General features: G+C 49.3%; 1 protein-coding gene across 5 annotated transcripts in view; it reads left to right on the top strand.

The window, feature by feature from the left end:
- Positions 1-11,667, top strand: part of SEMA4F (ssemaphorin 4F) — a 41,665-nt gene extending 29,998 nt beyond the window's left edge. For all 5 annotated transcript variants that reach the window (XM_037130844.2, XM_037130843.2, XM_053663366.1 and 2 more), the window contains 9 exons: positions 5,068-5,187; positions 5,298-5,449; positions 6,070-6,248; positions 6,448-6,595; positions 6,722-6,944; positions 7,085-7,194; positions 7,302-7,462; positions 8,965-9,023; positions 9,276-11,667. In XM_037130844.2, the coding sequence (XP_036986739.2) occupies positions 5,068-5,187; positions 5,298-5,449; positions 6,070-6,248; positions 6,448-6,595; positions 6,722-6,944; positions 7,085-7,194; positions 7,302-7,462; positions 8,965-9,023; positions 9,276-9,886 (1,763 nt within the window). In that variant the 3' untranslated portion in view covers positions 9,887-11,667. The remainder of the gene's footprint in view (positions 1-5,067; positions 5,188-5,297; positions 5,450-6,069; positions 6,249-6,447; positions 6,596-6,721; positions 6,945-7,084; positions 7,195-7,301; positions 7,463-8,964; positions 9,024-9,275) is intronic.
- The last annotated feature ends 5,603 nt before the right edge of the window (positions 11,668-17,270 follow it).

Genomic DNA, 17,270 nt, shown 5'->3' with positions numbered 1-17,270 from the left:
TGTAAGTCAATCCGAAGAGTAGACTTGCTGGGCCAGTGGATGTGAAGGATTTTATGGTGCCTGACGGCTTTGTCTGGATTCCCCTCCAGATCGTCCCACCAGCAGTGATGAGGGGCCCTGTTCCATTGCATCCTTGTCAGTCCCAAGTAACATATGTAATAAACATGCAGTGACCTCCAAAGTCCCATTTGTGTATTTTTATCTGCATCTTTATTAGTGAGATTGAACCACTTTTCATGTGTTTATTGGTACTTGTATTTATTTTGGGAAAAGCCTCTGAAATCTTATCTTCAAACATGACATTTATTTGTACTGCACTTAGATAAAATCAAAAAAATGATCCCAGTGTCTCTATTTGCCCATTCAGATTCAGAAATATTGTCAAGTATTTTGACAATAACATTCACATTAGCCTAAAAACACTGGCAGTTTCTTCCCAGTCTCCTTTGCAGGGTCTTTGTCTTCTGCTCATCTTTATAAATGTTGGAGCCCCTTAGACTTCCACCCAAGATCCTCTTCTCTTCTTGTTTTATGTGGGTATGATCTTAATCAGCCCCATGGATTCTGTTTTCACTGCATTCTGATGTCTCCCAAATCCAATGCCTTCCTAATCTTCCAAAACTAGCTCTGGATTCTGTTTCCACTGTATCCTGATGTCTCCTAGACATTATCTGTAGCTACAGACCACGTATCCAGCTGCCTTCCAGATCTCCACTTGGATGTCCCACAGGAATCTCAAAAACTGAGCTCATCATCTTCACTCAGTTCCCCCAAACCTGCCCCTCTCCACGGTTGTCCCCTCCTCTGAGAGCTACAGATAGTAGTCAGTCATCTGTGGTCCTTCCTATCACTTCCTATAAAAAAAATAAGGCTTTCACCAAGAAGACCTGAGGGAGGGTGCTTTCGTTTTTTCTCTTTGAGAACATGTCCTGTGTTTTTTATCATCTCCTTTTGGCCTCATTGCATCCTGTGGTTAGTGCATCTGCCAAGGAGCACTGGAGATGTTCCAGATGCACTGGGTGCTGCCAGCATTTTGGGTCCATGCTTATCCCTTTAAGTCCTGCCGTGTCTGCCTGAGGACTAACATGCACTGAAACAAGACAGTTACATGGCCAGCAGAGAAAAAGGTAAATGCTACATCTCTATCTGATTATGTCCAAACAGTAGGCTGTTTTTTTTTTTTTTAAAAAAAGTATCTAGCTGTCCCAACCCTTAGATAAGGAAATGGAGAAAAGGGATTGGGGAAAGGAAGGCCAGGGTTTCTAATGCTAATGAATGGTATTTCTTATTGTAAACCTTTAAAGGTGAGCATTTTGATAAGAAAGTGAAGTGTTTATTGCTGTGATACTACCTTAGCCAGTCAGTGTTGGGCTCCTGTCTGGGAGGCCTGTGCTCACTAGGAGGCCTGGGCAGGATTGACTGCGTTGTGGATTGATTTCCACAAATATTGTGAATTTTTCTCATTTTCAGCTTCCAGTCTTTTGGGTTTATTTTTGTATTACCAAAATGAAAATATCTTAGTTTGAGGGGTTATAAAATTAAAAGATGCTAACTACAAAAACCATTCACTGAATACAAAAAGTATACAGGAAAAAAAATAAAAATCACTTGCAGTTTCATTAGTCAGAAGCCAACGTCATTAACACTGTGGTGTTGTAGCTCCTTCAACAGCCTTTCCTGTGTCTGCAGACATGTATACCTGTCTTTAAAAATCAAGTTGAATTGTACTCAGTGTTTTGTTCTAACCAGCTTGTTCACTGAACTCAACACTGTGGGCATCTTTCTCTTTTGCACATCACCTTTTGCCAATAACAAATGTATATTTTGATGTCTCCTGACTCAATCTTTTCAGTAATAATCCAGCAAAAACTGCACGTGCAGGGATTTTTATTATGTGGGTAGCACAACAGAATACTTGGACATGAGACTGTCCTGGAGAATCTAGGGCATGCGGTGATCCTGTGGCCTCCTTGACCGATGGCTAATGTTCCTTCTGTGTAAGCCCCTTGGTACTCAAGCACCTGGGACCCTGCTACTTCCTCCCAAAGTGTCTGATCCCTTCTACTGTCCCTTAGTGTCAGTCGCCCTCTGCTATTCCATCCTGAGTGTGCTCCTCAGCAGTTCTAGGCTGCACAGTTGCTGAGCGCCCCTGCTGATCCCTTAGAAAACTTTGGGACCCTTTAACCACCATCTGCCACTGGGCCCTCACACGGTTATAAGAGGTCTTTTACTATTTGCAGAATCCTTATGATCGTCTCCCCTTTCACACACGCACCAAATCATGCCCCCCAAATATTTATACCTGTCTCCACCGCATCTCCCTCCATTCTCAGGGTGTCCATGACACAGCTTCCACCAGAGTTGTGGTTTTAGAGTGTTTGTGCACCACACTTAGGAAAATTTTCATTCTAACTTTGGCTTATCAACTTTTCCCCCTCATTGGAAACACAGAAGATGGGCCCATCTGCTCCGTTTGCTACCAGGACCTGTGCCCCAAACCTGGTTTTCTCCCTCCTGAAACTTCTGCTGGAAAGTGGATGCCCGTTTATAGTCCCCACCTCTGGCAACAATTCTGGCATGGGAGTTCATAAGGAGCTGTAACCACCATGTATAGAATGCCAGCCATGGGCCAGGCCCTACCTGGGGCTCTGTGTTTATCGCATTTAAGCCTCAGTGCTGCTCTGAGGAATCCAAGGCCTGGGAAGGTTCATTTGCTCAAGATCACATTACTAGTAAGTATTCAGGGTTCAGACCCCAGACTTCTGACTCCAACACACTTGTATTCTTATCACAGTCTCAAATGATAGGTAGTGTAGTCTTCATTCCCTGCCCCACAAGGAGGTTTCTAACCCTCCACTTTACCCTCTGAGGGCTCCTGACCCTATTTTGTTCTGCATAACATGTTTTTAAAATAGTGGTTATCACTCTGGCTGGTGTGGCTCAGTGGGTTGAGTGCTGGACTACAAACCAAAGGGCCACGAGTTCAGTTCCCAGTCAGGGAATATGCCTAAGTTTTGGGCCTGTCCCTGGTCGGGGAGGATGTGGGAGGCAGCTGCTTGGTGTGTCTTTTGCACATTGATCTCTCCCTCTTGTTTTCTCCCTCCCTTCCCCTCTCTCTAAAAATACATAAATAACTAATTAAAAACACTAGTGGCTATCCTTCTGGTGCCAAGGCATGCAGCTTTGCTCGAGCATCTGTGACTGAGGCATGGCTGTCTTTCCTGTAGAGTGGCCCTGCTCTATACAGCTTCCCCTGCTGGATGTGAGCCCTGTGGCCCTTGCCGGGGTTTCTGTGTACCGGCCTCTGGCACCCCAGCCTCTCTTTCTTGCTTCTCCATCCTCTCTGACTTGCTCCCCTGAGTTGCCTTCAGTGGCTTCTCCCAGTAAATGGTGGTGTCCTAGCGTTCTCCTCTCCCTTTCCCGTTCTCTCTGTCTATTATGTTCCGATTGTAACTTAAGCACAACTCCCAAGTTGCTTAACTTGGCCCAGCTGCCTAACCCCTTCTGCCTGATTGCCTCCCAGTATTTCTGACCAGATGTCCTGAAGGTGCTTCATCTTAGCACATCCAACAACTAAGCTCACTTCTCCTCCAGCCATCTCCTTTATGGGCCTTGTCCTGTCATTTCCTGGCTTGGCTCACAATATCACCATCTGCTGTCATCCATCTTCTAGGCTGGAAACCTTAGAGCTATATTTTATTCCATCCTTTCACATCTCACACGCAACTAATTTTCAAGTCTTATTATTGGGCTGTACCTCAGAAATACCTCCCCGGTCAAGTTTTTTCATTCCCTCTGCTCCTGCTTTTTTGTTCAGGCCCTCCACTGTCGCCTGCATTGTGTGAATGGCCTCTTAACTGGCATTAAAAACAAAACCCGATTATGTCACCTTGTCTTCAAGAAAATCTCTGCAGTCTTGCTCTTCCCGGTAGGATAAAGTCCGTGTTCTTGGTCCTGGCAGAGCAGACTCATCACAGTTGGGTGCCGTCTCTGCATCTCCAGCCGCATCTCTGCTTGCTTGCCTGGCAGGCCCTGCATGCCACCAGCAAGCACTTCAGCCACGGGGGGTGCCCCACATCCAAACATGGCCCCCCTCTTCCCACCTGTTCATCATCCTGCCTGAAGTGGTTCTCCCTGGCAAATGCTCATTTTTCATACCCAGCTCAGATGTCGCCTCTGAAGTGCTGCTCCCTCAGTCAGATGTGGCCAGGTTGTTCTCTGGGCCCCTGCACACATCTGTGCATCCACGCTTCCTGGTGTCTGATTAAATGTTTGTCTTTGGTCTCCGATGAGGGTTCTTGGGGGCAGCTATGTGCTCAAATATGAAGCACAGTGCTCTGTGTTTAGTAATTGGTGAAGGAATGCCACTCTGTTCTCTCCAGAACCCCGGTGATACACAATTCCAGGGGCGTTGGGACCTTGTCCTCCCTGGAATCATTTTCTCCTGCTCATGTCTGAGCCCTTGGCAGCGGGGCTCAGAGTGGCTGTAGTGCTCTCACATTCAGCCCACAGAGCCCTGCCTCCCTTTCTCTCCCAGGAATCTGCACTTCGATCAATTCCCCATGATGCTAGTGCACCCTGAAGTTGTGGCTTGTTCCAGGGCAGTGTACATCCACTCATGTTCAGAAAGAACACTAGTTCCTCCAGGCATTTACCACAGTGGGTGAACTTACGTAAAACTGGGACGTGCTGCAAACGAACCCCCTTCCTGGAGAGTCATAGTGAATTAACATATTACAGGGTAGAGAAATCACTAAGATAACGACAACCACAAGAACACCACCAAGCAAACCAGCCAAACAGCCTGATTTCTACTAGGGAAGCCTTTAGCCTCCTTTTGCGCACATTTTAACATTCGGGCACTTTTCCCTTAACGCTGGTCCCCCTTCCTGGCCTGGAGCGCTTTGCATCTATGACATCCTGTCATGTGCTTAACAGTGCCCAGCACTTAAAGGGGCTCTGAGCCCCTGAGAGTCCTGCCCCTGCTTTATTCCCTGCTCTGCCTGTGACTCCCTCTGCTTTCCTAGTGGGTCTCTTACAGCTCTCCTCCTCCCTGTCTTTCTGCAGGGGGGGTCCTTTATGCCGCCACCGTGAAAAACTACCTGGGGACGGAACCAATTATCTCCCGGGCTGTGGGTCGTGCCGAGGACTGGATTCGGACAGAGACCTTGCCATCCTGGCTTAACGGTGGGGAGACAGCGAGAAGACGGCGAGGGGTGCTCTGGGGACAGAGAGGGCAGGTGGAGGCTGGGGCCCCAGGCTATGGCTGTGGGATCTGAGGCCTCAGGTCTTCCCAGCTCCAGCCTTTGTCGCAGCCGTGGCCTTGAGGCCAGCTGAGTGGGGGGACGAAGATGGAGATGATGAAATCTACTTCTTCTTTACGGAGACTTCCGGAGCATTCAACTCCTACGAGCGCATTAAGGTTCCTCGGGTGGCCCGTGTGTGCGCGGTGAGACCCTGATCCCAGCTCTTCCCAGCTGTTTGTCTGTCATCTCCTGCTCTGCTTGGCCTCTGTCTTTTGTTCTCTGGACCTCCATTTTTGCAGCTCTCCTCTGTCTCTTTTTTTCCTGTCTTCTTTTCTGGGTGCCTGAGGAGTGTGGGGAAAGGGCTCTAGCCCCTGTAACCCCATAACTGCCCTGTGACACACTGTCCCTGGGAGGCGCACTAGTTAGCATGGAGGTTGGAGGCAGGAACCGTTGACAGACAGACCTGGGCTCCAGGCCCTGCTCCACTACTTGCTGCCTCTGTGAGTTGGGGCAGGTTCTTCAGCTTCCTTACAGGTGAGAAATCAGTGAGGCCTAGCTCTAAGGTTGTTTCGAGGCCTAACTGAGGTAAGTCGTGGAAAGCATGTAGTACGGTACTCCATAAGTTCACAGTGAACTCAGTCACTGCCACCGTGACCCTGTCTGCCCGTGTATTACTGTTACTCTGCCTGTATCCCCATCATTGCATTTCTCTGCATCTGTCTCCCCATCTGTCCTCATCTGGGGGAAACTCGTATCGGTCTCCGCATTCTTCCTACAATGCTGGTCTTCTAAAAAGGAATTTCCATGCTCTTGTCACCCCCAGGGGGACCTTGGGGGCCGGAAGACCCTCCAGCAGAGGTGGACAACATTCCTGAAGGCCGACCTGCTGTGTCCGGGGCCTGAGCATGGCCGGGTCTGCAGTGTCCTGCAGGACATGGCCATTCTTCGACCTGACACTGGAGTGGGGACCCCCATCTTTTACGGCATCTTTTCCTCCCAGTGGTGAGGGGGTCTGGGTGCGGAGGAGAGTGACAGGGTGGGAGGTACATGGGGGGGCACAGTGTCAGTGCTGTGTCCTCCAGAGGGCGTGGCCTCTCCCCGGAGCAGGCTGCACTGCTCCGGTGCGTGTCTTTGAGAGGGAGTGAGTTGTTGTCCCCTAGTTCTCTTCAAAGAACCTGGCTCCACCCTGGGGTTCTTCCAGGGAGGGAGCTGCCATCTCTGCAGTCTGTGCCTTCCGACCACAAGACGTTCGGTCGGCGCTGAATGGTCCCTTCAGAGACCTGAAACATGACTGCAACAGGGGACTGCCCGTCATGGACAATGATGTACCCCAGCCCAGACCGGGAGAGGTAAGGGGTTTGAGGCAGCCCTTCTCCCCACGCCAGCATGGCCTCAGTACAGCAAGAGCCCAACTAAGTATCACAGAGACTTCTGGCCCCTGGGAAATGTTGTCACCCACCCTGTGTTTCCTCTAGTGTGTCACCAACAACTTGAAGCTCCAGCAGTTTGACTCGTCTCTCTCTCTGCCTGACCGAGTGCTCACCTTTATCCGGGACCACCCCCTCATGGACAGGCCAGTGGTCCCGGCTGATGGCCACCCCCTGCTTGTCACTACAGATGCAGTCTATCTCAGAGTCCTGGCCCACAGGGTGGCCAGCCTCTCAGGGAAAGAGTATGATGTGCTCTACCTGGGGACAGGTATGTTTCATAGCCAAGTACATTGTCCACCCCACGCACACATGCTCTGGTTAAAGAGAGAGTCCCATACTTACAGGTACCAGAGTCTCAGGTATAGGTACAGCTTCGTCCTTATGTCCCGCTCCTTGCCTGCTTCCTAGAGGATGGACACCTCCACCGAGCTGTGCGGATTGGAGCCAACCTCAGCGTCCTTGAGGATTTGGCCTTATTCCCAGAGCCACAGCCAGTTGAGAATATGAAATTGTATCAAGTGAGTTGTGGATTTTGGGGAGCTTGCTGGGGGGACATCTGAGCCAGTATGTGACCCTAACGTCTGGGAGATGCAGTATGTTCCTCTTTCTCACTCACTTTCCGTAGAGCTGGCTCCTGGTCGGCTCCAGTACTGAGGTGACACAAGTGAACACCGCCAACTGCAGCCGTCTCCAGAGCTGCTCTGAGTGCGTCCTGGCCCAAGACCCTGTCTGTGCCTGGAGCTTCCGGCTAGAGGCGTGTGTGGCTCATGCCGGGGAGCGTGGAGGGTGAGTGTGGCTGCGTGCTGGCCTCTCGCCTGCTGTCACGGGGCTCTGACCATCCGTGCAGCCCTTTGTTTCTCACCTGTTCATGCTGCCCTCTGTGTGTTTCTTCTTTCTGTCACTTGTGTGTTTTAGGGTCTGTCCCCACTAAGTCCTCCGTTCATCCATCACGCTGCCTCAGTCAGTGTCCTTGCTGCTCTGTCAGACCTGCCCGGACCATGTGACTGACTTTCTATTTCGAATCCCAGTTAATTTACTCTATTTTTGTACATGTTACTGAACCCCCAACTTACAAATATTTTAGAAGTTAAAGTATGTATCTTTGGGAATCAGTTTTTGGTTAAGAACTCTGACCTGGTGTGTTTCAGTTTCTCTTGGGAGAACTTGAAAACGTCTCAGGCAAAAGCGAGTGCTTTATTCTTTCCTTTATTGTTTTAATGTTCATTAAAATAAGAATTTCATTGTTATTGGGTATCCTGTGTACTTGAGCCTGGGGGTCTCCTCAGCATGTGTGTGTGGGGGGATGTGGGGTGCGTGTGTATGCCAGTGTACTACTTTGTAGTACAAGAAGTGACCAAGCTGGTACTTCTCTGCACTCCACCCTGCACAGCCCAATTCACACAAGGGAGAAAACATGGACCGTGAAGTGCCTGAGGCTAGAGCCGCACACATGGCCTTCCCCATCTCCCCCCTTTCAGCTAGACTGAGCAAACTTGGTTTTACCCGGGAGGCTTCAATGTATTCATACCAGCCAGTCCCAGAGCTCATTTCAGGGCCTCAGCTCATAGCGAAGGAGTTCGCGCTCAAACCGAGCCTACTTTGGTTGAGCCTCTTGTGTGTTCAGACCCAGCTCCCACCTGCTTTTCACGGACGGCCCACTAGGGGTCTCACTGGCCTCCCTCCCTCTGGGAGTGGTGCCTGGAAGTTCAGAGCGAGCAATCTGTCTTGCTGTCCTTCTGTCAGACACAGTCCACTGAAACCCTGGAAGTACTAGGATTGTATGATCTGAAGCAGATCTGTTACAGGCCAGTGGACACCAGAACAGCGGTTGAAGAAAGTTCCTACACAGAGGAGAGGTGCTTCGTGTAACAGTCATCTCGCTGACCCTCACAGAATTTTGATGAACTTTTGTAGAGAATAGATTTCCCTTTTTTCTTAACAGAATACAAAACACCCTGTAGTTTTAATATTTTCCTCCAGAGAACTCTTGTGGTCCTTGACAGATGGCTATATTTCTTGGAAGGTTCCCACCAAACATCTTTCCAACAGACCTAGTGCAAGTTTAATTTCCTGTGGGCTGCTAGAGTATGCGTAGAAGTTGACATGGCAAATGGCATGAGGAGTGTAATAGGTGTTGGGGGAAGTTTTAATGGTGAGCATGTTGACTGATCATTCCAGGAATGATTTCTAGGATGATGGGGGATGTAACGAGTGAATGTTTATAGTGGTACTGAGGAGGGTAGAAGGGAATGTTGACCATGGAGTTACCAATATTCTCTTCTCTGTAGGCTGGTCCAAGACATAGAGTCAGCAGATGTCTCTTCTCTGTGTCCTAAAGAGCCTGGAGGTCTGTCTGGTTTAGGGAAATGTGGGTGGAGTGGGTGGAAAGGGGCTAGAAAATGATCTATTTTGGACCCACATTAAAACTTGGACCCTGGAAGATATGGCAGCTGGTGGCCTAGGGCCTTGTCCTCTTCGGAATCCGCTGTAGCTATGCCCCCGTGGTCCCTTCTCTTATCTGATATTCCCCCATGTTTCTCTCCATGCACCCTCAGCCTATAGCTTCTCTATCTTTTGTGCCTTTGCTGTTTCTCTGCAGAACACCCAGTTGTGTTTGAAGTTCCCGTGGCTGCAGCTGCGCATGTGGTCTTGCCATGTTCCCCAAGCTCGTCCTGGGCATCCTGTGTGTGGCACCAGCCCAGTGGAGTGACTACTCTTACCCCCCGGCAGGATGGGCTAGAGGTGGTGGTAACCCCAGGGACCATGGGTGCTTATGCTTGTGAATGTCAGGAGGGCGGGGCAGCCCGTGTAGTGGCTGCTTACAGCTTGGTGTGGGACAGCCCACAGGGCCCCCCAAGCCGGGCCCACACAGTGGGGGCTGGACTGGCTGGCTTCTTCCTGGGGGTTCTTGCAGCATCCCTGACTCTCCTCCTGATTGGTCGACATCAGCAGCGACGGCGACAGAGAGAACTTCTGGCTAGAGATAAGGTGGGCTTAGATCTGGGGGCACCGCCATCTGGGACCACAAGCTACAGCCAGGACCCTCCCTCTCCCTCTCCTGAAGACGAGCGGCTGCCCCTGGCCCTAGGCAAGAGGAGCAGCGGCTTTGGTGGCTTCCCTCCACCCTTCCTGCTTGATCCTTGTCCGAGCCCAGCCCACATCCGGTTAACCGGGGCTCCTCTGGCAACATGTGACGAAACCTCCATTTAGGGGTGGGCAAGTGACCACTAATGCATGAGTGACTAATGCAACAGTGGTCATTCCATGCTTCAGTGGAATGACCACTGAGATGCTGGGGTCACCGGGCCTGGGAGACAGTCATGGCCTCTGAGTTCTCTTTGGCCTTTGGGTGATCACTTGACTTCAGTGCCTGCCCTCTCTGGACCTGGATGGACTCAGGGCCAGCCCTCTGAGTCCTGACTCATGGTTCCCATGAAAGATCAGAACTTCTTTCTGTAGAGAATCAGGACGTTTGCCACCCATGCCCTCTGATATCCTGTGACCCCCTTCAGCCCTGGCCCACTAATTTGCAGCCCTAAGTTTGGAGAGGAGCATAAGACATAGCTATGACTTTGCCTTCTGGTTGGACCTTGGCCAGAAGGAGGAGCTGCGGAGGTGGTTGGGGGTGAATGTGCCCTGAGTCCTTGGGTGGTTTTGCTGATTCTCCCAGTTAATCTAATTCTCTGTGGGGAGTGCATGATCCCTGCATTAGAACGTGAATCTCTGCCCTGAGATCCACCTCCATCCCGGTTTTTCTTCCCCCATGAAAGAGCATGTGTATATATGAGTGTTCCTAGGACCTGGCCAAATGTGCACGGATGACTAGGCCACTGCTCAGGTGTATTCCGGGGGGAAGGAAGGGGAAGGCTGGGAGGGGCATTGACTGCAGAGCTTCAGACCCTGCAGCCAGTGACAGAAGGGCTTTCCTTTCTAAACGAAAATAAAGCACTGCCCCCCCCCCCCATGCCCCCATCACTTCTCACAACCCTTCTCTTGAGTTGAGAATAACTCCCAAAGTGACCTTCTGGGTGGAAGGGCAGAGGCACCTGTGACCGCACCTTTCTGTTTGTTTTTGGCCCCTGGCTGCCACCAGGGCCATGCACAGCTGCCCCTTCTCTGTCTGCAGTGTAGGCTGGACCCCCTTTCCTTGGCTCTCATTAAAAATAAATCCCACAACCTTCTAAATATTAGGGAACAACAGAAGGGGATCAGTGCTGGGAAATATAAGCATACGAGCAGTTTAAAGATAGGTTTGTATATGCGACTTGACTCAGGTTGACACCCTTGCCCTAAAGCAGCTCCCCAGTGTGGGTCCACACTCCCTGAAATCGTATGCAAAATGTCTGTATGTGTGTGTCTGTGTTTTTCTGGGGGGAGGTTTTATGACTCTCATCAGATTCTCAAGGCCTTAACAGAGTTAAAGGACCACTGCCCCAAGGTCACCACACTGCTGGCCAAGCTGAGACGGGGCCACTCAGCAGCAGTTCCCCCCTCCCTGCCCCACCTGCCCTGTGGCTGCCCCTGGACTTGCAGCTGCTGGACTCGTCTCATTTCTCCAGTCCCTGGAAGCTGGGCTCTGCATATTTGAAGACACTATCAGCTCTCACCAAACGTAAAGACTTCTTCCTGCTTCACAACTCACAGATGCTTCAGGTTTCTCTTGCTCGGTTCCGGTCTTGGCCTGTGAATGTGCCTCGGTCCTCCCTGGTGAGGGATCCCATCCCCCCACCTTGTGCTTCAGTGAATGACCCAGTCCCTCCCAGGTGAAGTTTTCAGCTCTACTTTCCTTGGCAGCAGCCTGTGAACTACCCAAAAGAGTCCCCTTGGGTTTGGAATTATCAGTGGCTGTGCCCCAATAAGTGCATGATCTTCAGCAAGTAATCTAACCCAGGAACATTGGTTTACTCATCTGTAAAGTGGGGATAATAATACTACCTCAGGGTTGCTGCCAGGACTAAATGAGAGAAGATGTAACAATAAAGCACTGTCTGTACCAGAAGAGGTGGTGGTTGTGTAAAAATTGGACATTAGGCCGTGATGCTCTAGCTTATCGGTGATAACCATGACAGGTGCAGTCACTTTAAGCCCCATTTGGTGGAAGGAGGGTCATTGCCTCATGCAGACATCCTGTCTTGGGCCAACTCTGGCAGATCTCAGCTGCCAGTGTAGACAGGCTTATGGGAGGCGGGGTCTGTGGGCTTTTAAAAAAAATAGTCCTCAGATGTGTCCGACCTTAGCGACCTTAGTCATTCCACGTGGGAACAAAGGAAGTGTGGTGTTCTTGGGTTTTTCCTCACTTCTCTCTACTCTCTCAAGGTTATGGGTTAATTCCATTTGTGGGGAGGAAAGGAGATGAGCAGATGTCAAGGGGGCTTTGGTCTCTGCAGGGAAGGGAGGAGAATTTTTGCGAGGAGGGGAGGGATCCGAACATGGTGGAGTTGGGCCTTTGGTTTTTGAACAGTGGCCGTGGTTGGAGGAAAATGAGATGAGGAATGTAGAAAAAATGAGGAAGGATGGAAATGGGCATGAAGGGAGGACAGTCACCACCCAGTTGGAAAGTTCAAACCCCAAGAGCAAGTGAGAGCTCAGGAAGGGGAAGCCAACTTTTGGAGAAATAGTGTGAGCAACTGATTGCATTATCTTTGGGCTGGGGAGGGTGTGCGTGGAAAGGGAGGGAATCTGTGGGTAAGGGAGCTGAAGGAGCGTGCAGGGTCCCTGCAGGGACCATTGTGAGGATCCTGGCAGCCAGAGACCTGCCTGGCTCTCCACATTAAAGCAGGCAGGGAGAGGGGTGGGCGTGGGGCTTGTGCCTGTGTTACCTTCCTCTCCAAAGATTGCTCACTTCCGGGGCTCTCCCTCCTGAATTCCCCTCTGGTTTTGGCTCTGGTCCCTGGTTTCTGAACTGTCACTCTCAGTTTGTCACTCCCAACCAGTGGTCTATTGCTATCCATGTGCCTCATTGAAAGTAGAGCCAGAAAATGATGCTCACTGTTGGCTCTTACGAGCCAAGCGAGCTCTAGCACGTCATTGGCTGCAACCGTGCATCCTTTCGCTAGAGGCTTTCCTTTAGCTCCTTGGCTTTGTCCAGCAGCCCATGAGTGTGCTGGTGGCCTCGGTGATGGCACGAAAGTGTCCTTTTGATATCTGCTGGGCCCTGAGTGGCCTGGCTACTCTGCTCCTGTCAGAGGGGGGCAGTCATGGCTACAACAGACTGTACACAGGTCCTGCCTGTCTCAAGCGTGTGGGATGGGACTTGCCTTTTTTAGTTGTAGCAGAGGTGAGGTTGGAATTTTTAAAGATTGTTTTCACCAACTAGAGGAAAAGTTAGCAATAGAAGTACAAGAAATCTGGCCCTGGCTGGTGTAGCTCAATGGATTGAGCACGGGCCTGCAAACCAAAGGATCACTGGTTCGATTCTCTGTTGGGGTGCATGCCGGGGTTGCCAGCCAGGTAGGGGGTGCGTGAGGGGCAACCACACATTGATGTTTCTCTTCCTCTCTTTCTCCCTCCCTTCATCTCTCTCTAAAAATAAAATAAATAAAATCTTTTTTAAAAAAAGTACAAGAAATCTTTCTGCAGTTTTTCAGTTCTCCCTGGTGGGCCCCAGGATGTGGCATTTGGTTTGACCAGTAGACAGCAGGTGTGGTTCTAGAGATGTGGACTAATGTAAAACACCAGGTCCTGGTTAAGGTGGGGAAGGGCAAGTGACAGAGAAGGATCTAGCTTCCTGAGGTTGTTAGATGGGATTGGGGGTGGTTGGAAGGGCCAAAATAAGGGGTCAGTTTCAGAGGGCTGCTCCAGGCCCTGTGGAGAAATAAGGGCAAGCCAGGAACTCTTTATTCCCTTAGTCCCCAGTCCCATGGACTGGGGTTTGCCGCAGACACATTGGGACTGGGGTTTGGGACTACAGATGAACTGTAGGCCTGCCCACTGGTGGGTGTGGCTCTCCTCATTCTTGTCACAGTCGGCACTCTGAGACTTGGCTGTGCTGGACCACAAGCTAAGGGCTTTCACCCGCTGCAGCTGCAGCCATGGTTGGGGCAGGAGAAATCAGCAGCTGATGCTGGATCCAAAGACTAGCATCTCACCCTCAGGTTCCAGCAAGTCCTCTGAGGAGAGGAGGCTGGCAATACAATCCTTCCAGGGCAGAGGTTCGCTGTGGGTTCTCTCTGAGGGTTAAGTGTTGAGGAAGCTGGTGTGATTTCTGTGGGCAGAGGCTGAGGTGGAGAACTCTCGGGGAAAGCTCAGGCCCCAGGCCTTCACAGGCATACATGGTATCTGTCAAGTAAGGGGTTCCTGTTAGCCTCGGATGGAGCTGCTGGGATTATCCCCTGCGAGCCCAAGAATGCAAAGACTTAACACATGTTTTCAGTACTCTCCTTTCAGGACACACTTAATGGAGTATGATAGGTAAGCTTCTATTTCTTCCTCTGTAAGAAGTGAGGAGGCAAAGTGGCCCTTCCCTGAGGTGAGAGTGAGGATGGCTGTTTTGGTCTTAGAGTGACACAGAGTGCCCTGCTTCCATGCAGCTTCTCCCAAAGTGACACTAGCTCTGGTGGGATGGAGGGTATGGAGGCTGGTGACAGTCACGGCCTTGAGGATGAGAGGCAGGTGTCCCATTCTTCAGTGTGAAAGGATAGAGCTGCCTACCCTTTGGCTGTGTGGGCGCAGGTAATGAGCTGCTCAGCAGCAGTCATAGGAACCAGACTCTCCTGCCCTTTGCTGGGAGCCACAGGAGTTTTGTGAATTCATGTTCAAGTTTAGGGAGAAAGATGCCCCCCTCAATATGCTCGAGATAAAATGTTTTCCTTCTGAAGTGACTGGGAGCACTGGAACAGGTGAAATTGACCCACGAAAATAAAGTAACAGGTTTTTTGTTGTTGTTGTTCCTGTGAGTTTGTGAAGAGACGTTCATGCCCACTGTAACTAATATCAGCATCTCTAAAATCAGCTGAGTCTGGAGTGTCTGCATTATGAGCTGGCCTGCAGACTGACAGAGCGGAACTGGCTGCAGGAGGGTAGAGCTGAATGAGCACTAGGTGAGGAAGGAGGGCCTTCTTCCCACCCTTTGCAGGAGCCATTTCCCCTGACATGTCTCCCCACACATATCCACCATATTAATCTTCTATCCATCTCGAAACCCATCACCTCTCATATTTACTGGGTTTATGCAATTTGTCTGATTTCATCAAACTAATACTATAGCTTATCATGGATTGTGTGATCACTTTGCCAGTCCCAAGCAAATGTCCTCAGAAAGAAGGGAACATAAACCTCTGGTGTCCTAGGTGACACAGCAAAGTGTCCACGTGCTACTTCTACAAAGGTTTATGACAAAGCTGTCAGCAGGAGCTTTGTTCCTGAGTTCTTATCCTTTTGAATACTTATTGCTGTTCCGGTCGGGCCAGGTTTTGTTATGACGTGATGATACACAAGCCTGTACTCTTAGTGTTTAAAGAAACACGAAGTGTTTAAGACACGTTTCTTACACACACTGCTGAAGAAGAAGGGAATCCTGACATGTGCTACAACATGAATGAACCTTGAGAACATTATGATAAGTGAAATAAGCAGGCACAAAAAGACAAATAGCGTATGGTTCCACCTATATGAGGCAGTGAGAGCGATCAAACTCAGAGAGACAGGAGCTGTTACGGAATGGTGGTGGCCAGGGTCTGGGAGTGAGGGGAAGAGGGCCCTGTAGTTTTAGTTTTACAGAGAGGAGAGAGTGCTGGAAGTAGACGGTAGTGATGGTGGTACAACATTATGAGTGTATTCAACACCACTGAGCCATGTGCGTAAAAATGGTAAAGATGGTAAGTTTGATGTTATATACATAATATTTTGCCACAGTAAAAAAAAAGAAAAAAAATAATAAGATGCTGTCCCGGCTCCTGTGAAGCTCCTAATTCAGTGGGGAGGCAGACAAGTGAGCTGATAATCACACTTGGAAAAGCATTATCGTCGAGGTATGTGACGAGTCCCGAGGAACCCAGAGATGCTGTGTCCTGCTGACATCTCTTGGACCTGGCAGCTTGAGAAACAGACTTGAGACACCAGCCAAGGCCTTTGTACCCCTGACTGGACTTCCCCGAGACAGTCCAATGTGACCCTAGTGATAAAGTAGTCAGTCGGTTAGGACATATATATTTCATTTGTTCCTTCTCCTGTATCTAATTTTACATGATAAAATAAAAAAAAAATTAAATGTTCTTCTGTTTAAGAAACTGGCAAAGATTTTTTAAAAGGTGAATGATGCCTGGCCGGATGGCTCAGCTGGTCAGAGCATTGTCCTGTACACCAAAATTTCAAGGGTTTGATTCCCCATCAGGGCACATGCCTACGTTGTGGGTTTGATCTCTAGTTGGGGTGTGTATGGGAAGCAACCTATCGATATTTCTCTCTCCTTTCCTCTCTCTCTAAATCAATAAACATATTTTTAAAAAGGAAAAGGTGAGTAATCTTTGTGCTCACAAGGGTTTGGGAGGAAATTTGGTAACCTATTATTGGAAGTGAAATTAGTACAGTCTCTACAGAAGGCATTCTATCTTAGTAGCTATTAAAATTTTAAATGTATATATCCTTTGATTCAGTAATTACACTTCTGAACATTTATTTTAAGGAAATAACAGTATAAGTCTGCAAAGAGATGTTTCTAAATGTTTTCATTTTAGTGTTAATTATAAGTCTAAAATATTAGAAAAGTATAATTATTCTACAGGAGAAATTTGGTTAAATAACCCCAATAATAATGTGTACAGTGTTAAGTGAAAAAAAAGAGGAAACCATAAGGCAGAAGAGCAGCCAGACAGCGGGAGCTGGCCTGGCGTCACAGAGAGCCCTGGGACTTCCGCTTCACCAGCGTCTGCCAGGGCCACGCTGTGAGATGATGGCCTGAGAAAAAGCAAGACCCCTCCATAATCATATCCGCACACAGACAAAACAGGCACATTGTCCAAACCACACAAGCGACCAAAGCCTCCCCCTGTCTCAGCTCATAGGAGGGGCTGCTGCTGCTTTACTGACGCCTCGCCAGCTCCAGCATCATGCCTGTCGACCCTCCATCTGGACAAGATTTAGTAAGGCACCTGGTCATGGATTTACCCCACTTCCTGGCAACACCCAGTGCAGAGCAAAGCCCTGCTTCCTTAAAGCCTCCTGCAAACCACCTCGCACAAGCCCAGGTGCTCTAAGTTCTTTCTAACAGCCTCTCACTGAAATGCCCCACACTCCCCATGTGTTTGTAACATATACTACACTTCATACAAATGCGTGGATGATACACACAAAGCTGTTCACAATGGTTTCCCTGATGAAGAATTTCTACTTTTTGTTTTAACAATATACATATGGGGGTGGGGGAAAGAGAGAGAGAGAGGAAAAGAAAGGAGGAGAATGAAGAGAGAGCGATGATGACAATGGCAGCGGTAATAGCTCAACCTAAGTGTTGATAGTGATGTTGGACGATCTATTTTTTACAAATAATATACAATACATTTGAATATGAAAAAAGTTATTTTTAACTGTGAGAAACAGTTATTTTTCCAGGGGAAATACTCTATGATTGCTTTTAATTTTTATTTTTGCAGTAGTG

The sequence above is a fragment of the Artibeus jamaicensis genome, unplaced genomic scaffold (genome assembly GCF_021234435.1).
Source record: "Artibeus jamaicensis isolate MK-2021 breed Jamaican fruit bat unplaced genomic scaffold, CSHL_Jam_final contig_3174, whole genome shotgun sequence".
Taxonomy (NCBI): Eukaryota; Metazoa; Chordata; class Mammalia; order Chiroptera; family Phyllostomidae; genus Artibeus; species Artibeus jamaicensis.
The sequence above is the reverse complement of the archived record's forward strand: the minus strand, read 5'-3'. Positions and strand labels throughout refer to the sequence as shown.